The following is a 25,078-nucleotide window of genomic DNA, read 5'->3' as shown; positions in this document are numbered from 1 at the left end:
CGGGGGTACTACCGCTCCCGGCATGCCACGCGCCCGCCCTCCGCGGGACACCGGGGGCGCCGCCGCGCGGGGCTTGCCGGGAAGTGTAGTCCGGGGAGGGAGAGGCCGCGGCGGGGCCGCGCGGCCCGCTGGGAAGTGTAGTGCCGGGTGAGGCGGGGCGGGGGGCGCGCAGGGAGCGCAGGGAAACGGAGTTCCGCCGGGAAGCCGCTGCCGCGCGGCATGCTGGGAAGTGTAGTCCCCCCCCGCGGAGCCGCGCCGCGCCGCCTCCCCGCCGTGCCCGCGGCGGCTCCAGACGCCAGCTGGGCGGGCCCCGGGGCCTCGCTGCCCGCCCCCCCTCACAGCTCCAGCCCCGGGGGAAGGTGGACATGTTGTGGGGGTGGGCGCCGCGGGGAGGAGGGCCTGCCCCCCACCCCCGAAGGCGGGGGAGCCCCTGCGGGCCGGGTTTTCACCTCAGAGCGCAGGAAGGGCGAGCCAGGCCCTTGCTCCCGGGTCACGGACCCCGGACCTCCTCCGGCCCGGCGCTGCCGTCGCAGGCAGGGCTCCTCCTCAGCACCGGCAGGCAGAGCCTGTCCCTCCAGCCGGCCGACACAGCACGGCCTGATGCGGAGCAGAGGGCGGGTGTTCGTCAACACGGTGCATGTCCCACTACGCCAACAGCCCTACCGCCAGCCCTTTCTTTGAAGAGCTGGTATTCCTCTGCCTGACATTTTGGGAGGCACTAGCACCCCTGCCGTGGCATAATCTCGCCCCATTCAACCTCGGCCTACTCGAGGTGCGCGGTCAATGGGCTCCAGCTCAGCTCACGGCGATGCTTTGCTTTGCTCTTCCCGCAGCACATGTAACCTACCAGACAAGGCAGACATGGCTGCTGCAGCTGTGACAGCAGAGACCTCCAGAAAACTTGCACAGCAGCAGCAAAGCCATTGGTGGAAACTTGGAGGCTCATTTCCCCGTGTTACTTCAAGATAAAAGTTCACCAGCTTTAACCGCACTCTGTTACTCCATGCATGTGGGTTTAATAGAGATACAGAATTAATCTGCTTTCTTTGGGAATTCTCTCTGCCCACTTACTTACTCATCATTAGATAAGTAACTAGAAAAAGTTCATTGGGGCCCTGACATTAGAGGGGGAAAAAAAGTCTCAGAGTCATACGCTGAGTACAGTGTTTATTTAAGACATGCAAACGTGCAAGTGGAAATACATGCAACAAAAGCCACTTTTCGTGGCAGGATGATTGCTGTTAACAGTCTACGTAGTGCCTTCAAAGTACAATTGCTTCCCTACTGATTTGCAGTAAGAACTGTATTCAAAGTCACCCATGTTTGATTAGAATAATAAAAAACCAACAGGGATTTCATTTCCCTTAGAAGAAAACATCCAGTTTAGTAAAGAATCCTAACTGAGCTGTAATGGCTTTCTCCACTGAAGTAGATTCAGCAGAAATTAGGAACACTTTACTAAGGAACAGAAGTTCTTTAAATTTTACATAAGGATTACAAAAAGTGATAAACAGGTTTGTTCCAGTTCAGCTGCACGCTGTGAGGCCCAGGGCAGGAAATAGTTGAGGAGGCATTACACTTGAGATGAATATAGTTTTACTATAGGGCTACTGTAAATGAGGTTATCAAAACTAAAAGAATCTAATTCTTTAATTTTTGAACTATTTGAATACAGAGGATTATTTTTCCAATTCTGTGTTTGTTACTGCTACAGGAAAAATAAGTGTTCTTTATTTCACTTACAGTCAGTTAAGCAGCAAATGAGGAGTCATGCCTATGACTGTCTCTGAATGGCATCAACAGGTCTGAAAGAGTTCCTTTGTTTTAAATCCAAGAGGCCTTTAGAAACTCTGCCTTGCTACCCTGGCTGCACCAAGGCAAATGAACATTAATCCCATTTTACAGGTAGAGAAAACCAAAATAAAGTGTTAACATTGCTAAGGCCACAGAAGGTATCACCATCAGAGGTCTGGTAGGTACTAACACCTCAGTCCCTTTGTACTCAGATGGCTAGACAATTCATTAAGAGACAGAAACAAAATAAAACCGTTGTTAGAGCTAGAGTTCCAGTCCTCCCCAACAGTGTATCAGGACTCAGTAAATTAGTCCCCACCAGGGAATAACACAGAGACATATAGCAAATGGCAAAACAGAAGCACAGGAAAGGCAAAGTGTGACTTTGCCCAGTGTTACCAGCAGGTCAGCAGTAAAACAGGAGATAGGACCAGCTCTCCCAAGCATCAACCCAGGAAGCAGTCAAAAATGCAACATCAAAATGAAAGGGGTCCTTTGACAGGTCTTTGCTCTTACTGTATAGTCAGGAACTAATGGTGTGACCTTCCAGAACTGAAACTGGACATCTGTGGTAAAGAAACACTGGGCAACTTTATGGGAAAAGCAGGATGTTTTTCTACAAGACTCGCTAAAAAGTTTTTGAGGCTTTTGTGATAGGATGATCAGAGCTATTGTCAGAGCTGAAACCTATTGAAGTGACAAGCAACAGAGAGGATTGCCCTGGAGGCCTGCTCCAGGGTATGCATTTATTCTCCTCAAATCTACAGGCAAATTAAAAGAAAATAGAGAATTCTAAGTCCCACAAGTACTCTAAAGTGGATAAAAAACACTGGGCACAGCTGGTTACTTGGGTTTTAATGAATGGTTTATGGACATAGTGCAACTGTAGCACATTTCACTTTATTCCCTGTATAAAAAAATATTAACAAACATATCAAAGTTGATGGCTGAGCAGTTGTTTAGTCTTCAAATGCTTTCATGCCTTCACTCCTTTTTTGTTTCCCCTCATGGTAATAATTAAAGCTTTCAAAACTGCTTCACAGGCAGTAAACCCAAAGTATTGCCCTAGCCTGATAATGACATGTTTGGAACTTGATTTAGACTCCCCCACTCTTTATCTAAATCCCAAAGATTTTTCTGCTTCCAAGAGCAAGCTTGCAGTTGTCATAATAAATCCACAAACTTTACATGGAAGCTACAGTATCTCCAGAAAGGAGGTCAATTAGAAGCAGTACATTGTGAAGGTTTCATTTGGACAGGTTTTTTGACAAATTGTGGCAACAATTATTTTGTGGAAGGGCATGCAGAGAAGCATGTTACTCTAACACCTTATTTTCTAGTAGTTAATAGGGGTCATTGAAGGGGTAATGGGGGTGTCCAGCATCTCTTGCTACTAGCTTTCCATTCACCTGTGAAGTAAACAGACAGACTCAAGTCAGAAGGATAAAAATCCATTCTTACTCTCAGTTTCAAATTCTGCATGGTTTAGATTTAAAAATCTTCATAGCCCATACATTTGGGAGCACCTTTTTCAGCTTAAATAAAAGCTGTTCCCTCTCTTCCCGAGTCCTCTTAGCACTTTTTAGAGGGGAAAAAAAAATTAATTAAAAAAAAGCAGATAGATTTCTGTAGCCTAGAGCAAGAGTCTTTCAAGCTGCTGAGACTTGAAGAATTAGATTAAGAATAGTTAAAAGCCTTTTGCCTCGTAGCTGTTATTGAATAAGTGTTGTAACATGCACGCTTCAAAACACTTTATTGGAGTTGGAGCTTTTGCCCATGTTTCCATGATAGAGAGTTGCTGGGCTGCTAAATTTACAGATGGACAAGATGAAACACATTGAATAACTTCTTCAGGGTCATATACTGAAGCATTAATAGTGTCACTGAACTTCATAGCACTTTTTGTTTAAGAACATTTCCACAGAAGACCAGCTTCTCCAGCTGTAAAATGCGAATACTGAAACCAGTGTTCGCAGATAATGAAACAGAGGCTCAGGCTGGCCCAAAAGCAGACATGGCCGTGCAGAAGTCTTAGTTCCTACATCCCACCTCTAAGCATTCAGATGCACAAGTTGCATTTCTAGTTGCACTAAGTCCATTACAACACCCCCAACTTCCAAGGAGCTGAGGTAAAACCTTGCTCCTCATCTGTAATGTTTGGGGAAATATAGGTGCAGCATTGGCAAAGAGATATGCACCTCCCTGGGTGACAGAATAGCATCATTCAGCTAAAACTTACATTAAGTGACTAATGACTGAATAAGAGTTATACATATAAAAATCAATTATTTCTCTAACATAAATGTGATGTTAGAGATCACTCATTGTTATGGGGGCAGAGGGAATCACAGGAACTTTCAAACCAAGTATCCACTAGCAAGTCCCGCTATTAGCTTTCAGTATAAAACCTGCATTTCAAAGCAACAACTGGAATCCCTAGTAATGAATTGTTTACAGTGACTACTGAAGTGTGAAATTAGTCACTTGGGGGCACTACAGAGCAGAAAACTAAGACGTTAAGGTTTAACATTTGACTGATGCTCAGATTAAAATAAAATAAAGCTGAAATGAAGCTGTCAACCGAAGGCAATCCTTAAAACTGTGGACAAAAGTATCACCATATCTTCAGGCTTCCTCATATTCTCGAGAGCCAACAACTTCCTCATGTTCCTAGAATTCATATTCCTCACTGCCCCCCCCAGTTTCTTCCCCCTGCATATTTTGCTACACAGAACAGCTCTTCAGGTAAGCATTCTTGTTTGCAGCATGCCAAGACAGCAGCTGCCAGAAGCAATGTTTCACATAGCTGATTCCAGTCTACCCCAGGAATTTGAAAGAAGGAGGGGGGGTAAAATCAGCAGTGAACACACTGAAGGTCAACGGTAGCCAACTATCAAAACCAGACAGATCATCATGTGTACAACACCATCACTCCTCCTCTCCTGGCTTGCTAGTCATTCAAGTTTTGCTTAAATACATATATTCCTTGGCCAGTTATGTGTTTCCAAAAGTTTGGATTTCAGGCTGATGCAAGGTAATTTCCAACCTCTATCCAGATAATGAACTGTTAAAGTATAAAGCAACTTAAATTGTCTACATGCAATGTAATGGCCTCTCCTCAGGCTTTAAACAAAACACCATGTAGAGAAGAGTGGCACAAATATAAGAACTTGTTGTTATATATCAATGAAGCAAAGCAAGGAAAAACTGTCTTGTCAGTTACGATAGGAGCTCTGATATCACTGCCATATCACAGTTTGAAATCCAGACACTGTAAGTTAGATTTGTAGAGGAGACGGGCATGAAAAGTTAGACAGGAATTTTAATTCACAGTTGATGAAAATTCTTTCCAATAAGCCCAGAAGGGATGGGCAGGAGACAAAAGGTTCCGCTAGAGATCTTACATCTACAGAGTTGTGTTTTAATTCCCCTCATCTTGCTTCCTCCTGTCTTGTTAGCTGACATTATGGCAATATCTTTGAAGACCAGCTGCATCACATTCACCCTTTTCCTAGTTGGATGGGCTAGCACTTTGAACTGTATTTCATCTCTCCTTTGTGAATCACTGTGATCTGATCAGGTCTCCCCGGTAACAAAAGCACATGAATTATCCACAGCTCATCCAAGCCAGGCTACATTCTAATGTATTTTGCAGTTTCATTAACAAAACAACTTTGTTTGCAGCACAAGTAGCAAAACACTTGAAAGAAACATACTGTCAGCAGCAGGTGTGCTTGTCACTACCACATTCACACAGATCAGCAGCTAAGCTTGCAGTTTGGTGTACAGACTCCTGAGCCATAAACACAAAGATAATTTTTTTTGCAGGGATGTGGGGGTTTATATTTATGCACACATACTGAAGCAACCATACAGTTAAAAGCACAGCCTTGAAGCACTTGTAAACCCCAGCATGACAAACAGTGAAAGCTGTAACAACTATCTACCCTTGATAGGAGACAGTCATTCACCACACATTCACAGCTTCTCTTTTCTAACTCGGATTAGTCACTAATATGCTCTCAATTACTCAACCTCAACGATAAAACCTGGAGAAAAGCTTTCCCTGAAGAATTCCTATAGCCAGTAGCCACTGACTATTGAAGAATAATTTACAGGCAGACAAACTGCTGAAGAGGCAAGGGTATGCTTGACAGCTTCCAAATTTGCAGAGAGACCCAGTGTAACTATGCATTGTACTGTATAATAGAGAAGGGATAGATCACTTCAGACTCATTATAGCACCGTTGCCACATGTTGGTCAGTGACACACCAGGGAATGGCAACAGCTCTCTTGTGTAGTCAGAAGCAGGACAATAAGAAATGAGGAACACCTATGGACAGGAGACAACAAGGAATTGACTTCTTTTTTTTTTGCAGTGAGGGGAAAGGAACAAGGTTAGATCCTTTAATATAAGAAAAGAACAGACCGGCATCTGACAGCACATGAGGTAAGGTTTCATGTGACAGAGTAAACTACTGATGCTAAGATGCTGCGGCTAGTGGATTTGGGAAGAAAAATACAACAGCCTAAGCCAAACTCCTTACACTGGAGGAAGGTCATTACAACAGATTCTGAAAAGTGGGGGCATCCAGTGGAGGGGAGTGGACAAATTCCTTCATGTGACTTCCACAATGGATGTGAGGAACTAACAGCACCCTGAGTCTCCACTGATCTTGGAGGCTTGTGGTATAAAGTAGACAGGGACAGTTGGAACAAGGAGTACTTCTGGAGGAATTCCATGAACATTAGCCTGCTTGTACTTGAGAAGAACGAATCAGCAGGAGTTTGGTGAGATTTGAAGTAAGGTGGGACTCTGGCTTAAAGGCCCATGAACAGTTCAGTAATGAGAACTACACAGAGCCATCAGTGGTGAAAACAGATCAGAAAAATTTTCAAAAAGCTACCTTTTTGGTATCCAGCTTTTGAAAAATTCTTTCATCTTAAGATACCCTAAAAAGTTTTAGTGTTCTTATAAGTAAGTAGTTCTGATGGGGACAGTAAAAGAAAGAAAACTGCAAAAGCCCCAAGTTGTGGCTACATGCACATAATGAAAACTATTAGAAATATGAGAAATTTACCGTAATCATTGGCACAATGTAACGCCAGTTTTTATTCAGGCTTCCAATGTGGCTCATCTCCTCTTCTGTGAGGCTGAAATCAAACACCTGAGAACACAAGCAAGAGGCTTTATTCAGTGACCATAGGTTATCATTAGTTTGTCTTCCATTTATAAATATGAAATTGCAATTAAACTCATTTTATAACAAACATCAGAACAAAGGCTTGAAGTCTGAGGTGTTCACACACTTGCCAACTCTAAGCCTACACTGATACTGCATAGCACACTTCCACAAAGATAAAAAGCAGTGGGACTGTTCCTCTAAGTAAGTGCTGCCTATTCAATCAATAGTCTGTTACCCAAGTAGATCTAAACCTTGAGTAACTGCAGAGTTTACTGGAATTTCTTGAGACTTCCAGCAGCATACTACATAGCAGGATTTGCTTTAATGAGAGTAACAGTTAAAGAAACAACTCCTAACTTAAAAAACTTAAAAATGTAACCAGCCAATCTGTATGATTAAGGGCTGAAAAAAGATCACAGGAGGTGATTTGGAGACCTCCCTCAAGATTATTTGAGGTCAGAGTTTTCAAATAATTTCTAAAGTGAACTGTCTCTACTTCAGAGCAGCAGTGAACCACACTTATTCCTTCTGCATCATTAGAAAGGCAGTTTGCTGCAGAAATAGTCACCAGCCCTCACTTGCAGGGTAAAGCAACTATTATTCATAAATAAGAACCACTGAACATCATTAGAAGACTCCTTTGTTCAATCAATTAATGTCTCAAATTTCAGCAAAGATTTTTCATTTAGACTTCCACAAAGTACATTCTTTACCTTTTGGTAACAAGACTGTGCATGTGCACATATGCACACACTCACACACTTAGCTGCTTAAAACATATCAAGTTCGTTTTCCAAAAATCTTTACCCTCCCTTCTAAGCATGTGCATACACTGATGAACAAGTTATGAACCAAGTGCTTCAGCTTGTTGCTCTGCAAGTAGTAGGACAGTATATTACTCACATGAAAGGGCATTGCTGAAACTCCTTTCTTCCATCTAACCTTACCTGGAGATTCTGCTGAATGCGAGCGGGAGTGACGCTCTTGGGAATGGCAACCACTTTACGCTGCCCTTGCCATCTGTTAAGAGGAGGAGAGAGATCTTCTGTGTGTGCAGCCCAAGAACCACGATATTTATTTTGGTTGAGTAATAATCTGTGGCAGCAGAGATGCCACTTATGCTTCTATGTGAAATAAAAATATCCAGAAGAGGGCTGACATAGCAATGTATTGTATTAGGACCTAGTATGTCCAAGCTCAAGCAAAACAGTAGCCACTGGACTAATGAATGAGAGGAAGATGTTCATGCCTTTGAACAAGCAATTTTCAGGTGCTTTAAGCTAAAAACCCAGCAAATAATCACAAAAAAATGTACTTAAGCATTTTACGCAAGCTCTAACATGACAACCACTGAGAAACTAGAAGAAAACCCAGATCCCTCAAGTGCCTGTCTAGTGGTTTGAGCACAAAATATTGAACATATTCAGCTGGCAGGGTAACTTGCTGCTGCCCAAGACTGTACTAGTTATATTGACAGATACAGAGCCAGACAAAAAAAAGAGGATAGAAATCCAATTTTACTTTACAAGGTGCTGATCATATTCTGGATATCACTCAATCATCTTGTTTCCCAGTATCCAGCAGCTGGCTTTTACTATATAAAAACAAACCAGCAAATGGTTCTTCAGTGCTAAGGAAGGTCCCTTCCTCAGCCCCCTCTTCCTGGAAGCCCACCTGAATGCAGTAGCAAGAGCTCAAGGGTTCAAGCAACTGACCACGTGCAAATTCAGCAGGTGGGACTCAAATGTGGTGCACTGCTCTCTTAACTGTCCTACTGCTATTCCACAGCAGAAAAGGTAGCAAACTGTCCCAGGCATGGATCCAGGCCCTGAAAGAACCCCTCTGATCCAGTCCATCCACCTGCCCTAAAGCAGGACCAACTCTACCAACTCTGTAAAACAAGCACCACGTGGGGTTTGCTTTTGGCACTCTGATTTTAACTCTTCACCAATAGGGAAGAACACATACTTTAAGTAGATTCCTTCTAACTTAAAGGCTTTGCTTTATTTAAGGCCAGGTCCCAAATATCACCCTCTCTCGCAATTGTTCTGTACCTGAGGATGATCTGTGCAGGTGACTTGCTGTATTTTTCTGCCAGTTTTTTGATCCCAGGTTCTTCTAGAAGCACAGGCTCATCTGGGTGTTTCCACATGCGATCTGGAGAACCAAGAGGACTGTAGGCAGTGACAACCAGTCCTCGTTTCTGGCAGTGAGCTATCAGCTCATTCTGAGCTAGGTAAGGATGGCATTCTACCTATTAAAATGACCCACAATGAGTGGCTAGAGAACAGATATCAACACAAAACTCTAGACAAACAGGAAGTCAAAAGCAGCGCAGAACCAAACACATCACAGGTCATTCCAGATTCTGGAAAACCTTATGAGGATAAAGTTTAAGTTAAGAAGAATAAAAAAGTGTCTGGTAGGCTAAGTTTAGAGGAAAAGGAGACTAGATCACCTAAGTTTAGAGTGCTAGATTTTCCCCATGTACCAAACAGACCATCCAACAAAGAAGCTCTCTACAGAAGGGATTCAAGTTACTCCCTCAGTCTTTTTTTCTTATAGAGTAAAATGATCCTCACAGAGAAGACAAACTCTTCCACTGACCTGTTCAACTAAGCAAGTATAAAGGGCCACACAACATGGATATAGGCTTCTTCTGCCACAAATTAATTTGCCTGGAAGGACTGCCCCTGTGTGCCTGCTCCTGCAGAGCCAGCTATATTCCTCCCTGTGCATCAGAAACTGCACCCCTTGTGCTAAACACATAGCATTGGTTTGCAAATTCTTCACTCCTATGGACACATGGGAAAGGTACTCTTCCTCTCCTTCATTCATCTTACCTGGAGCACAGCTGGTTTGACAGTAGCCACGCTTAGTACATCATCAATCTGACGACTGTTGAAGTTTGACAGCCCAATGGCTTTCACAAGACCTTTTTCTACCAGCTTCTCCATAGCCTTCCAGGTATCCTTATAATCAGTGTAATCATAACGCATCGTGTTATCAGGATTCTTTGGGAAGAGATTGTCCCCTCGTCTATAGCATCAAAGGTAAAGTGTAAGTACATATACCACATTATTTATATTATATTAGTTTTTCACTAAAAGCAGCTTTCCTCAAAGTATTCTCAAAAGCTTATACATAGTTCGGAGAGTAGAGTACAAACTGAGCTAATTTGTCTGTTGAATTTCATTATGCTGACTTAACCTATAAGAACTTATTTCACATACAGTCTTTCCTATGTAAACTTGTTATACAGTACTTTGAACTACTTACCTGTACGGTATTGACTACACAGAACTGATAAGCCAATGTATACACATCAGCAGCTCTTTACACACTTTGATCCTAGCAAACCAGTTGATTTAGAGAGCAGCAACTCAGAAGGCAGCTTTAGTTTCTCAATTTATTTTTGAGGGAGGACTAATATTCTTCATAGCCTGGAGCTGCTACCAAAGGGATCTTGGTTTGAGGGCTATCTAGGAGATACTGCATTCAAAGTACACTGGCTCTCCCACTCCCTCTGGATTCTGTAGCAGTGTTAGCACTCGATACAAGACCTCTGTAAGAATCTGCACTTAACATGTACATGTTGATTGCATGTTGGGTGTGTTTCCAGTTAGTCATACCAAAACATTTAAAAAATAAAATAAAAATTAAAACCAAAACAAACATAACACACACAGTGTGACACCACCACACTGCCAAAGGGCTATGACTGGTCTCTGAGCAGTCTGTGCTTGAAGGGGTGCCAGCAATCCCACTGGGAGAGCGCTGCTTCATAACCACTGCAGGACTCTGCTAGCTCAGATCTCAGAGACAGACTTACATGGCCCTAGCTAAGCAGTGAATAGTGTGAGAAACGGCAGCAGCAGGGACAAGGGGAGATGGTTCTTCTTCATGTCATTGATAGATCTAGAACCAAAAAAACTCAGAAAACCCTATGAGCTCCCAACTTAGAAAAGCAGCCTCATATGTTAAGAGTAATACATTGAGAGATTAATTTTCAATACCTACAGGCACTGTGATTTTCATCCAGTCTATTTTAATTTCTGTGTAACATTCTTTTGCTTAGCTTCCCAATACAATAGGCATTATAGATAACCACACATTAAAACAGTTGAAGTAGAGCTAATAGAAACCTGAAGAGTGAATGGTTTCAAATGAGAAACTGCTTTATTAGAATGTCAGTTTTGTCAACAGTTTCCGCAACATCAAATACATTTAAATATTAGTAACATCTAAATATACATCATTATTTGTGTTATTACCAAAGCAATGTTTAAATTTTTTTTTCCAATCAATGGGAAAAGAAACCTGTTTCACAACAGGGGGAATTTTTAACAGTTCTTCCTTCAAACCAGCTCTAGTTGAAAACACTTCCTCATTCTCTTATGCTGAGAAGTATATTTATACATTGAGCATCTTTCCTCTTATCATTAGTGTTGTATGCTTTGCAAAATTCAGTTCATATGACTAGAAAGGGAAAAAAACCAAACATTCTCAAATTTGCAGAACAGACAGAAGCCATTTAAACTGACAGGGTTTCCCCTGTTGAGTAAAGTCTCCATGCAAACATGTGCTAAGGAGATTTATCCCTCCACCCTGCCCCTTGCTTTTTACTGATTGGGGCAGGGTGGGTTGGTGGGACTGCATCCACATCTGCAAGAAAATAAAGCAAGCAACTCTGCTTCTGATGGGGTTGTAGGATAAGTGCATTGAACACTTAACTGGAAAACTTTCTCATCTCATATTTCCTCAAATTGTAGAATTACTGCAACTAGAGTGTTGAAAGAAGTCATTTTCGTTTCCTGCTCATACAGATACCACCATGATACTGCATGTGCTTGGCCACTCCATTACAGTTAATAACTATTAGTGAAAAGTTTTGTCTTCTTTATAAAGCACTTAATTCTCATTTTACAGATAAATAAAACTAAGGCACAAAGCAGTTTTGGTATTTCCTCAAGGTTACCATGTAGGTCAATAGCAGAACCGAGAACAGCTGCCACACTTACCCAATGCATAGATGATAGACACTAGACTATTTTAAACTTCTAATATATTTTAAACTCAAAGATTTTACCTCCTAGCAAGGCAAATTTTCAGCTAGCGTAAGGTGGCAAACTTCAGCATAGAAACCTGTCCCATAAAGCTTTATTACTTTTTCCCAGTTAGACTACTTTCAGTTACCTAACTTTGGCACCCATGCCAAACTGTCAGAAGTTTAGTCATCTTAATTTCATTACCTAGTTGTTCCCACTATTAAAAATTAAGTAATTGCTTAAAGATTTTAAATGAATACTTAATACTTATTTTTCCAGCCTCATCATTGCTAAATGAGAACAGTGATCCCTTTTCTATTTACAATACGTCTACACAAAAACAGAATTTGTCTCCTCTACTGTATGTTTACAGACATGCTACAAATTTAAAAGTAAACAAATTCCCACCCAACTGAAATTCAAAGAAAAATGACATTTGAAAAATTGTTCCTGTGAATGATGGACCAAATATGAGTAAGTGTACAGGTTGTGGGTAGAAAAGAGTGTCTATATTACGGTCTGTAGGACTACACTATTAGCCACACTGAAAAACATCTTGCAGGCAGTATACACAGGAGGAAATTCACAGCTCAGAAAGAAGGTCCTCAAGTTATAACACCAGCAACTTATGCAGAACTGGGGTTTCTGCATTCTGTGCCCTTTCCACGTAGAACTTACTCAAAGGCATGAGGCCAGTGCATGAGGTACAGGTCCAGGTAATCCAGTTTCAAATCTCCAAGTGTTTTCCTTAGCGCTGGCTCTACATCTTCTGGGTGGTGCTTGGTATTCCAGAGCTTTGATGTTACAAACAGGTCCTCCCTTTTAATAACCTTTAAGAAAGGGAGGAGAGCATAATTTACTGGAACAAGTTCAGAAAGAGAATTGCCGCAATTCCCCAACTAGCTTTAAAACAAAGAGAACAATTTAAGTTTTGGGTTTGTTTTTTTTTTTTTTTTTTAAAAAGGTAACACATGCAACGTACAGATTAAACCTTTCAAAAATATACTGGATGGAATGAGAGAAATACACACATTGGCAAGTCCTAAAATATACCAAATATTTAGCAATTTATTAGAAGATCTGAAAAACAAAACAATCCTCTCCACACACACTCTTCTCCAAACTTTCCCATTCAAGGGTTAAAGCCACTACTAAGTGTGATGTAGCCAAAAGAAAGATAACAAAATTTACATATGAATAAACTGAGTAATTTCTGTTTAACAATTCACATGTTCTAGGCACAACCAGCTAACTTACTCTACTCACATGTTATAAACCAAGAATGCTTCTCATGAAAAGAGCGTGGGAAAATAAACAGAATAAGTTTCCCCAAACCTCTGCACTTGAGTTTCCAGGTTCTGGAAGGAATGCACTAAGAACTGAGCGCCCTGTACCCTGTGTTGGAAGGGTAAGACCCAGAAATTAAACAAATAGAGAACTGGTTAACTAGGAAGTATAAAATGCAAAGGGGAGATCATATTTGGCAAACTGAAGCACAGAACACCATCAGAGGTTACTTCTCACTGTCTTATGTGTAACCAAATACCACTTAAGTCTATACTTTGTAGAAGCTCTCCTCCAACCATTCAGCTATTTCTGTGTTTCACATATGGCTGTTGTGTTCAAATAGAAAGATGTTTTAGAAATTCTAGTTTTAAGTTAGCTAGCTAGTATGAACTGAGAAAGAGTCCTATGCTTCCCTATATTAGTCACCATATCTGGTAGGAAGGAATCCCTGGAGCAAGCAGAAAACAGCCTCTCTCAAGCTAATCACATAACAAAGAGATTGCCCTAAAGCCAAGGCGAGAGCAGTAGGAAAGCAGGAACATAAGAACCTTCTTTCCATGGGCTCTGAGGCTGTACAGGTAATCGTTCTGGCCCTTCAAGCCAACAAGAGCAAGGGGATGAATTTAATATTCCACCTCAGGTCATCCATAGGAATGCCTGTCGTATTGCATTATATTTAGACCATGGACTCTCAGGTGCAGGTCCTAGAATCACAGTTACCAAACCTTCAAAAGCAACCACTGTTTAAAAAGAAAAAAAGTACGTATTTACTCACTCATATTTTATCTATAACCAAAAAAAACAGTCACTGAATTTGCTGTGGCTACCCACCATTGCATGCTATTCTAGACTGGCAAACTAGAGTAAATTTTTGTATAAATCATGGCAAATATTTTACATTATAACTACTGATTCTGGGAACCTCCAATTTTTGAACACCCAAATTGGGATACTTTGCAAGGAAGAAAGGGACATGCAGGGAAATTTAAAAGGCATTTTCTGTAGCTTCCCTCCAAATATTCCTGGCAATCTTTTCTCCTCCTGACAGCCAGGATGGTTATTAGAGGACAGAAAGCCCTCTTTCATGCCTGCTCCTGATTAATAACAAACAGCTGGGATAGTCTAGGAGGAAAAGCCACAAATGTTAACTTTACAGTCTACTTTCAGGTCACAGTTGTAAATTTAGATACAACACACAGTCAGCATGGTTGCTCTTGTCTTTTTACCTTGTTGGGCCCAAGGCATTCCTGGAAGGCCTCACCGATCTCCACTTCATTGCTGTAAGCTGCTGCACAATCGATGTGTCGATAACCCACACTTAGGGCATATTTCACTGCTTCTTTCACCTATGATCAGAAACAGATTATCGAACACAATCAGTGAAAAGGGTCACATGATTGGAAGAAGGAAAAAACCCACACATTAGGGCCTTAGTGAGGAATACCCCCAAAACACAGATCTATATAAGGTCACGAGACTCAGAGTAGGATACAGTCCTCTGTGGCACAGTCTTTAGGAGTGAAGAGCTAAATGCTAGCACACACTCCAAGAGTAACAAGAAAACAGACCATGCATGCAAGAACTCACAAAGTAGAATAGGGATTAATTCTTAACTATAGTTGTCACACTTTTCTTAAATATAAAACGAGCTTTAAGAAGCAGTTTTCAAATACGTCATGGCTTAGGAAGACAAACTTTCTGGAACTAACAGACCAATCAATGTCAGTCAAGAGCCTGGTTGCTAATTCCAGAATTGCCAAAGTTTGGGTTTGGCTCAACTGCTAACACTTAATTTCTACGATAATGCTATTCTATGGCACATTTTTCCTTCATGTCTCATTCTCTATGATTGCACAAGAATGGAAGTCTCACTATACTGCTGAATATTAACCCATGGCCTGCAGGGGATCTCCTGATGAAGCTTGCAACTTTGCATTTTGCTTTCCCCATTGCTGACAATGAAGGTGTTGCCAACAGCAACAGGTCCCTTGCGAGAGCCAAGAATTACTACAGATTTCAGTCATCATTATTTCCCGTTAGACTGACAAGCACTAAATAAAACCTATTTAACTTCCAGTGGACAGTAAGCACACATTCCCTTTTACGTCTATCCAAAGCACTACAGTAAGAGTACATCTTATCTTTCTACACACTGCTCTTCACTGACTTGTCTCTTAAGATTGTGAAAGATTGTAAATTACTCTGTGTATAAGGCTTGATGCAATAGGGCCTTAATGTATTTATAGGGATTATGTCTCTCTTCAAGAGATTAAAAAAATGTGTCCACAAAGGCTAGAGAGAGATTAATTTCTTTCAACTTAATCAAAGTACCAGCATTTTCAATTTTAAAGCTGATAAAGTTACTAACACCAATTAAAGACATGTGCAGTCCTGCTTTCAGATGCTACAGAAACAGAAGGGGGAATCAAATCTGAAATATATATCTCTTCTACTGATGGATTTAATTTGTTTTTCTTGTCAAGAACTGCAGTAGACAGGATATTCTGACTGCATTCTTTGGCATTTTGAGAGGAAAACTGGAATGCAGACCAGTTTCCCTTAGCCAGGATGACAAAGCACTTCTATTACAGCACTGAAGTAAGCTCTTCCTTTCTCTAGCAGGATGGTATTTACAGTCTTTGTTTCACTTTGTCAAAGACATTCCTCAGAAGGTCACTACAAAGTCAAGGTCGTGGTAATTCTGAAATCAGTTCAGACATATTAAAGACTTTTAAGACTCAATATTCACCCTCCAAAAAGGTGAGAGTTGCAGAGCTGAAGCAGAAAGGAAAGGAAAAACAGTAGCGTTCTTTGTCTGCATTAATGCCCCATTTCCTCTATCAGGATAATAATTTTTTTTAAATCCAAACAGGCACAAAATTTGCCATAAAACTAAAGTAGGCACCACTCGCAGAGAACTAGGGATAAGAGAACTCCAAACATGTCTCTGCAAAGCGATAAACAGGAGGCTGTATTTCTGTATCAGCATGTTTTGATAAGTTTCTAGCACTGAAAACCTGGGATTGGTCATTTAAATAAGGTTTGGATTTGGACAAAATCTGTATTTCAGTAAACTACTCTCAGCCTGCTAAGGCATTCCAATGTGAACTGAGAGCTCCTGTTCCACGCAAAAGGCAAACAATCAAGAGAAAATGTGCAAAGAAAAAAAAGCATTTCTGGAAGGGAAAAAAACCACTAACTAATAACAGATAGATGTAAGTTTAAGAAGAGTACTTTGTTTCAACAGAAAGTTTTGTATTTTTGAGCTTATGTTCAGACAGGTACATGCATTTCCTGGGGGGCAGATAAACAAAAAAAAAAGAGACAACAGAAGCAGCTGGAGATTCACATGCCTCTGGATATTTGGTGTTGTGAAGTAACAGCCGCCAAAGGATCATTCGAACTTCTCACATATTCTTTAGTTTAGCCTGTCAATACTGCTATGGAAGAAGCAATTACTGAGTTCATTTTGCATTAGGCAAGTTGAGCCACACAGCTTAAGTGTGACTCACCAACCTAGCATCATATAACTACCAGAAAGTAGGTCTGAAAGGAGTCTATCCTCATACCCCACAGCAGGACCAACTAAGTCTAAACTACTCTTACACACAATAGTCAAAACCCTTCTTGTAAGTGACAGGCAATCTATTCCAGTGATCAGACATCTTTAGGTTCAAACCCTTTTAGATGTCTAACCAAGATGGCCCTGATACCCCATCCTAGTCCTCAGACATGAAATCCATAGCTCCCCCTTTTGTAAGGGCTTTTTGCACATTTGGAAAGCACCAGCATGCCTCCTCTCAAACATCTCTTGACCATGTAACTGTAGATGCTTCCATCTTTCATCAAAACTCACCTTTCCCAAACCCTCTATCACTGTTGCTGCTGTCCCATCATGCTTTCCTTGAAGTGGTTTGCCCCAAAACAGACAGTACTGCAACTGCAGCTTTACTCTCCTTCGTTGTATAGTGAAGTCCTAGGAACTACACCCCCATTTATGCATCCTAGCTAGGTACTTGGCCTTCCCATCCACTCTCTTTTGTTTTTGAAAATGGAGGAACACAATATTGCTAACAATCAGTGGCAGAAACAGAATCTGTAAGACCCAATTCATTGTAATATCCATTACTAGATTTTCAGTTCTTCAGTTTGCATGTCACAAGGTGAAAAAACTAACAAGCCAACTTTATACTTCCAAGCGACACAGAGTTCAAGTGACTAGAGAGCCTCTTCTCCACAGCCCCCAGCCATTATGACGAAGCTTTCACTCTAAGAGTTCCAGTCAATAATACTTGGAAAGAAAAGGCTCTGACAGCCTCCCCTGCTTCCTGCAAAGCTGTCATGTTTTAGCAGTCCAAGTACATTTACTGACAGGAAATAGGAAAAAAACAGATCAGTCCACATGATATTCAGATGCAATACGACCAGAACGTAAGCATTGCTACATCACAGTTTGTACATACTGTACTAAAATTTGCTAAAAAGGAATTCAGACCACCACATAAGTAATGCCAACTTAAAGAGCTGATGTTCCCTAAAATAAAGGGGTTTGCCTCCTACCCTTCAGATGTTGAATTCAAGTCCCTCCCTTAATATAAACCAGCAGTAATGAATTCTTGTGCATGTAACCAGGATTCTCTATGTTGCCTAACAAACTTTTCCAAGAACTAAACAGTCTTCTCCATAGCTGCAATCTTGTCACAAGACATCCAGTCTGACTGGTTTTCTGAGGTACACATTTCCTCTTCAGCTTTCCTGAAGTTTCACACAGAAACACTACTTCCCTAAGCCCCAGTCTCTCTTCCCCACAGAACCAGCCTCTGCCACAGCAGGTTAGACTGTTCATCAGATGGGGATCAATCCTCCAGGTTGAAAGCATGGCCCACTCGAAAGAAGAGAACAAAGCATTAAAGGATTACAGATAATCAAGGTCCAATATTAAAAGAACCTTGCTACTGATATTTTGATGCTCCTGTCTGAATGGACTTCTCTTTGAACTCATTCATGATGCCAGTTCATAAGCTTCTGTACTGTGTTCCCTTCCATTCAGTTGCCCTTCATCATGTTCCTATGGTAACATGTAAAACAAATTTCTAGCATTTGATCTTGTAAGACAGAAAACATCCTATTATTTTATAGGTTCTATATCCTATAAAATCTTAGTTTTCCAACATGGATTGAGATTCACTAATTCCTCCCCCCCCATTCTTACTGTCTAGAAAAATAGGGCTGCAATGACACCTTTGTACTGGACTGCTAAGATCTGGCTACAAGGTCAAGGCTTGTTTAGGATCAGGAACAGTAACAGCAATAATAAAGGAATTACTCAAGAGAGTAAGGTCAAGACTGAATAGCAGCTTGGCAAGGAAAATAATTACAATCTGCAAAATATTTACCTGAAATAATTTAAAAGCCATCCACTTCCACTCTTGCTTCTTCTAATGTATGCCTTGCATAAAAGAACTTTTGATAAATAGCCTCTACTTGGGAAACAGCTAGATTAAATATAATCTATTATAATTATCCTGCTTCTCTAGGTTTCTGGCACTTAGTCTTTAATTCATAATTACAATAATTCTCCCTGAACTACATCATGTGCTTTTAAGGGTAAATAATTTGCACGCTCTGCCAAATTGCTGCTATGCTTCTGAATTTTCAAGAGTGACAAACAGGAATTTATTTATTCCACAGGAATAGCAGCAACTTCTGTGACTGGCCATTTTCACCGCACCTTCTAGATTTTGCCTTCAATATATTCTAGGAATAAGCCTTTGAAGATAGTAGACATTCTAAAGAAGTGACTCCCAATGATTTCCATGGGACCCCAGAGAAGATGGCTGGATCCCATGTGGGGTTCAGCTGCTAGAAGCACTGCTTACTACGGCAAAATCCATCTGAATTAGGTTTAAATTATAAGAAAACCAGTAAGGATCCTGCTTGTGCATAAGACGACACTTTCCTCAGAACAGTTAATGCGCAAAACAAACACCACATTCATATTTTGTTTGTTTAGTTTCAGGCATTTGTTTCAGACAATGCACATTTAACTGCTCTGGGTGCACAGAAATTCATCCATTAAGTTCCTGCATGTTAATAAACTTAATTCAGCTGTCAGATAACGTTTTAAGTGACAGAGCTGAACATTCACACTTGTCCTCATTTGAGAGGTTGACTGAGCTCTCATTCCAACTCAGCTTCCACATTAGGACAGCTTCTATTCCCAACAATCCACTGTCCTGACAGTTGTTTGGACAGGAAGACCGACAATAAAATGGCCCTGAATAGATTTAATTTTTATAGCTTGTTTCCCACCTTTTCCTCTAGCTGGCATGAAAAAATAGCACAAAGTCTTGAGAAGGGTTTTAACTTTCCTTCTCAGTCACGAGCACAATGTCATCCCACATACTCCAAAAGCTATCATAAAGCTAAAGCAAGAGCAGCAGTAAGATATACAATGTTTACTGCACAGACATACAACAGTACACATAATCCAGAAGGCTTTATAAACAACAATACCAGCTATGAATTCCACCAAGCAATGGACATTGCCTTTCACAGCAAGTAGGTGCAATCTCTTTCCCCAAGAATTCATCTTTTAGCTAAATGAAACAGAAAGGAAAAAACACACAAGGGGGAGAAGTATTACAATAGGAGGCACAGTCCATAGCATACAAACATTCCCACAGACAGTTTATAGTAACACACAGAATTGTTGCCAAGTGTGGTGTTTGCCAATTCATTGCATTTAGAAGCAGAATGAATGTCTAATGACACAGTAGTCATCTTAGTCTAAAAGCAGGGTGACCCAAGCATGTTGTTTTTTCTGCTAAACATAGGCTGACCACTGGAATAGGACTTGTTACAAGAACAACAGAGTTCTTGCCTCCTAAAATAATGCTTTCAGCTGAGTCAAGCCCAAGCCAGAGGGATGTCTGGTCGAACAGGCAGCCCGAGGATTTACCAGTGGAAGAGTCAAGCACCATATTATAGCTACAGCATTTTCCCTGTCTCACCCCACTCAGTGGATTCATCTCCCACAGCACCACTGCCTGAGGCCGAGGTTAACAAGTCTTAAGGAATCTTCTGCTGCTGCTGCTTTTGTGCCTTAAGGCCTTAGTCATGCAAATACATACATACATTCTACTCACTGCAGAGTACCTGAGACTAAAACCATTGAAGCAAAAGATGGAGGCCTCAGATCTAGGATCTTCAAAAAAGGTGCACAAAACACAAATACTAGTCGAGAGCACATTTTGTAGTGTTCTCTGCTTACTTGGCCACGGTCACTCTTCCAAGTTCCCAGTCCTATGAGAGGCATCTTCTGCCCAGTGTGGAGCGCAACAAAGTCGCGTGCTGGAGACATTTTTGCCTAAAGAAGAACAAAAACAAACTGAGTTTGAGCAATTCAGTAAGTTGCAACAATTTACCTTTTCTATACAAAAATAAATAAATAAAAATCATAGAGGTCCTCATTACACTAGAATAAAGATGAAGTAGGTTCTTTACAGTTTTTACTGGTATAAAGGAGATGAATAGCTATGCAGGAGAGATTAGAAAATGAGCCCTTTTTCTCCTCTCCCTTCTTACTCTCTTTTCTCCTTTACAATGCACAGGTTTAAGATTTCTCAGAGCTGAGAAGTACAAGAATAAACATCCTGCAATAACATACAATTAATAGAGAAGCTCAGGTGAAAACATGCCTCTTTTTTTTTTTTAAATCAGCAGTAAGCATTGATGAGGCAGAAGGGAGCAAGAGATTTTGTCTGTCCTCCTTAGTGTACAGTAATTCCATAGGTCTTCCACACTAAGTCTTTCTCTTTCACCAACTCACTACCAGCTGGCTCAGGAACAAAGCTCTAATTACCACTGCAGTTGGGAATAAACACATTTTGTAAGAAACAGCTGGTGTAGGTTAAGGTTTGAAGACCTGATACTGGTAGGGTTTTGATTAGGAGTGAATGGTAAAGGCATTTATGAAGGCATAGCCCAGAAAAACAACAAATAAAAAATAATGCTCGGAAGAACATCACTGCTAGAGGATCAGTCTCATCTTTTTATGCCAGATATGTGCTTTTGTCACCCTTGAATACCAATTTTCACCAACTCAGAGCTGAACTACAGCTCATCATCAAGGCTGTCTAGCATTGTGAAGAAAAACAGAAACATTCTGGCTTCCTTTGAAACAAGAATAATTGTTTATGAACTGTTATATACCTGCAACAGGCAAATGCTACCAAGTGAGATGACTACTTTTTTAAAAAAAAAAAAAAAACAAACACTAAAAAACCCTCTCTGATGTGAAGTCAGGGCTAGCGGAGAGAACAAAATGGAGACACTTTCAAAGGTGGATACTAGGAAATAACACCTCAGTACACATATGATGTAGAAGTGGTTCATATATAATTTTTTTTAATCATTCTGACATAGAACTAGAAATAGGCATGTGCGAAGTGAGCTAAAGTGCAGTAGGTCCTTACATATTTATGTGTTTTGAATCCTAAAATAACTTTGTCTTCCTGCTCTTTTCCATCTCCTTGCTTATTCAGAAAAGGACACTATCTTGTAAAGAGCTGAAAGATTCCTTGTTCCCATACTGCCAAAATCTACATCTGGACTCTGAAGGAAATTTAAGACTAAGAGCTCAACTCTTGCATAAGATGCATTTCAAGTACAAACAGAATGCAATAGCTAGCATTCCTATTATTGAAAAGTGTCACACAACTGATTTAGCACAAATTCACAAAGGAGTAGTGTACTTCTGTTACTAAAAGGAGAATGAAAAAAGATTATGCGAAGTCAGTTGTCACGTTGAGCCTGGGCTGCTTCTCTCATGCTTAGCACTGCGATATCCAAGCATTTTCCCTGTGAAATTCAACAGAACAAAGGCCCAGCAGGATCTTCCATTACCTGTTGCTGGCTTTATAGCTGTGCAACAGCAATCTGCTCAGTCACACAGCTTTTTATCAAAAAGGAAGGTTTTACAGTGTCTCCCAACATCCTCACAGTCTACATTTCTGGTCAAACTGTTAAAAAGAAACCACATTCAGGATGAGCTCCAAAGCTGGCTAGCTGATTTCAGCACAAGCTGAGGAAGTTACTTCCCAAGTTCAGTTCTGTCCAACCTCATTAATGTTATTTGTTTAAAAAAACTCAAACAAAACCAAGAGTGGAAGAATGCAATGTTGGTTGAATGGCTGACTACATAGGAGGAGGAATAGATGTTTTCAAAGCAGAACATTCACACAGCATACTATCCCAAAATAGCTCTGCCTTCTCCCTATTGTTATAATTTTCCTCAGATAATTAAGTCCCAGCTGATGGATGTATTCACACAGAAAGTTTATATTTTCAATTTCTTGCTTCAAGCCATATTTTTGTAGATTTACAGCAAACACCAAACAGCACACTTGTTTTAGAGACATATTAGTTGGAGTGATCCTGACCTAAAGGCCATTGTACACCAGGGAGCTGGTGATCCACATAACAGTTAACCTGAGTGGATCCAAGCTTGTTTTGTGCTGTGCTTCTCGTACAGCATGGCCTTCAGGCCTGTGCTGTGGGACACACAGCCCATGGCTGCAGGATAACTTCAGCAGGTAGTTGTAACAGGGGAGCCTGCAGGCAGCTCCCACTTGGTACCTGCAATTACACCACCTATGTGTCCTTGCCTTTATCTAAAAAAACAGGCAGTTCTCATGCAAGTATCCTTTCTGTTTGACAGTAGAAATGATGAATAGAGTTGTTTTCTTGTAAAAGAATACCTAACAGCTCAAGTGACTGAAATGGGGTAACCCCTTCTATGGACAGGGCCTGCACAACATGCTGTGTGTGAATCAGAGGAGGCCTGTTCAACACTGCACAACCCTGGGTTCCCAGAACCTGAAAGGATGTAAGATTATCAACACTATCCTCTTTCTTTATAGGGTTAGCTCTAACAAATAGCATTTGAGATGATACTTTAGACTCTGAGTGCCTTTCTTATCAGGATTATAACAGACCAGCACCTCCTGGTGCAAAACAGCAGTTAAACTAATGCTCTGAAGTTGCACTGAGATTATTAAGTCCAGGTTTTAGCACTGAAGGCAATCATCAGTGACCCAAACTGTGGGTGTACATCTACTTTTTTGGGGGGTAGGGAGTCAGTGAAGGAAGAAAGATGACAACAACAGTATTCTTTTCTATTCTGAATTTGCATAGCAATTTTGTAGTCAACTACATGCAAGCAGGTGCTTTTTACCTGAATTTAGTTGCCTAAATAAAGGTATCTTCTTACACTATGCAATACAACTAAAGACTTAAGTTTTTTTTGATTCAAATTGGTCTGTAACACAAATAGGACAGAACCATATGCTTTACACAACCATGTTACACAATCATCTTGAATACAACACTTCAGCCCAGAAGACAAGGTACACATTTAATCAATAACTAGCATCAGCACATTTTCCAAGAACCATCTTGCTTCATGTAACACTGTCGCATATTAACACTGCAGACAGAGCAGAACTACAGTCTCTGGCAGAATGGAAACATGCCGGAACTGGACATACTGGAAAAAAACACACTAATTAATATTTTCCACTCAGATTCTTCCCCTAACAAGGGGATGTAAGAGAACTACAGTGTCTGCTAGCTATCATTATTTGGTTCATTAAAAAGCTGGAAGCCTCTTTTTAGAAGAGCAAAGACAAAAATAAACATAGAAGCAAACTAATTCTGGACAAGTAAGATGCGGTTTTGGCTTAACAATACTCACCTATTGCCACACTCACATAAAAGAGTTAAAGCTCAGGGTAATTCAACAGCAATATAAGTAGTCTGGCTAGGAGGATGCATTAATAACCAGGGAAGCACAAGCCACACCTGTGCATCAACCCACAGCCACAACTCGTTTTTAAGCGAAAGTAAGGAGTCTTCCATCAGTAAAACAGACGCAAAGATGTATTAAATTAACACGCATAGACATGCGAAGAGGTATTCATTGAGAACACCGAAGTCCCTGCTACCGAATCGCTTCTGCCCCGCAAACGGAGGCTACCCCTCCGTATTTGGGCGGCACCACACGTACCCCGACAGGGCAGCGCGCCCACCTCCCCCTTATCGGGGCGGCCCAGGGAGGGTCCGCCCCGCGGCGGGAGGCGATAAGGACACCCCGCCGGCCCAGCGCAGCCCCCCTGCCGCACTCACCCGCAGGCCGCCGAGCATCAACCACCCCCCTCACGGCGCCGCCGCCCGCTTATAGCGCCAGTGCCGCCGCTGCCGCCTGGGCCGCCGCTTCCGCTTCCGGCTGGAACCGCCGGCGGGCGCGGGAAGGCGCTGCGCTCTGCTCTGCCCTGGTTTTGGCCGCGGTTCGCAGCTCTCCCTCCGCGCTGGACCCGCGCTGGCCGCCGCGGCGGCGGCTCTGCTGCGCGAAGCGTCCGTGACCCAGCTGGAACAGCGCGGGGTAGTCCCGAGAAAAATAAAATAAACATCCAAAATCCAGCAAGGAGCGTTTCTGCAGGGGCCGGAGGAGCCGGGCTCTTTGTGGCCCTTCACCGTGGCCGGGCCTCTGCGGGTTTTCCTTCCCGGCACGGTGTTTGAACTTCGGGGGCGCAGGATGTCCCGCCGGCCCGGCTGCTGTAGCGCCGTGGGGGGCTGCAGGGCTGCTGCGCCCTCCGCACCGGCCTGCTGCCGGGTTTGCGCCGGTTTAGCTTCCTTTTCTCGGTTCTGTTCCCATCAGGAAAGTCAGACGGCCCAGACTCCCCCATTACAGCCGAGTGCTT

The 25,078-nt window shown here is 41.7% G+C and overlaps 1 protein-coding gene across 5 annotated transcripts; it reads right to left on the bottom strand.

Moving 5' to 3' along the window:
- Window positions 1-1,150: 1,150 nt before the first annotated feature.
- On the bottom strand, window positions 1,151-24,695 carry AKR1A1 (aldo-keto reductase family 1 member A1). Of its 5 annotated transcripts, none has more exons than XM_075036993.1 (9): window positions 24,504-24,610; window positions 20,590-20,685; window positions 14,543-14,662; window positions 12,708-12,859; window positions 9,825-10,020; window positions 9,036-9,235; window positions 7,929-8,001; window positions 6,877-6,963; window positions 1,151-3,203 (listed from the first exon to the last, which is right to left on the bottom strand). In XM_075036993.1, the coding sequence occupies exons 1-9, from the start codon at window positions 24,519-24,521 to the stop codon at window positions 3,138-3,140; spliced, it is 1,008 nt and encodes a 335-aa protein (XP_074893094.1). In that variant the 5' UTR covers window positions 24,522-24,610; the 3' UTR covers window positions 1,151-3,137. The 5 variants fall into 5 exon arrangements, with proteins under 5 accessions (XP_074893094.1, XP_074893092.1, XP_074893093.1 ...); XM_075036991.1 differs by lacking the exon at window positions 1,151-3,203 and adding an exon at window positions 3,210-6,128 and having other exon boundaries at window positions 24,504-24,695; XM_075036992.1 differs by lacking the exons at window positions 1,151-3,203; window positions 24,504-24,610 and adding exons at window positions 3,210-6,128; window positions 24,073-24,361.
- Between the last annotated feature and the right edge of the window lie 383 nt (window positions 24,696-25,078).

Source organism: Buteo buteo, chromosome 10 (assembly GCF_964188355.1).
Source record: "Buteo buteo chromosome 10, bButBut1.hap1.1, whole genome shotgun sequence".
Lineage (NCBI taxonomy): Eukaryota > Metazoa > Chordata > Aves > Accipitriformes > Accipitridae > Buteo > Buteo buteo.
The sequence above is the reverse complement of the archived record's forward strand: the minus strand, read 5'-3'. Positions and strand labels throughout refer to the sequence as shown.

Bases quoted from the DNA above. Each gene is read 5' to 3' on its own strand.
- AKR1A1 (XM_075036991.1), bottom strand. The intron at 8,002-9,035 runs GTACAGAACAAT...TCCTCTTAACAG, and splicing joins CCTGCACAGATCATCCTCAG to ATGGCAAGGGCAGCGTAAAG. The intron at 6,129-6,876 runs GTAAATTTCTCA...TCCTGTCCATAG, and splicing joins ACATTGTGCCAATGATTACG to GTGTTCCTCATTTCTTATTG.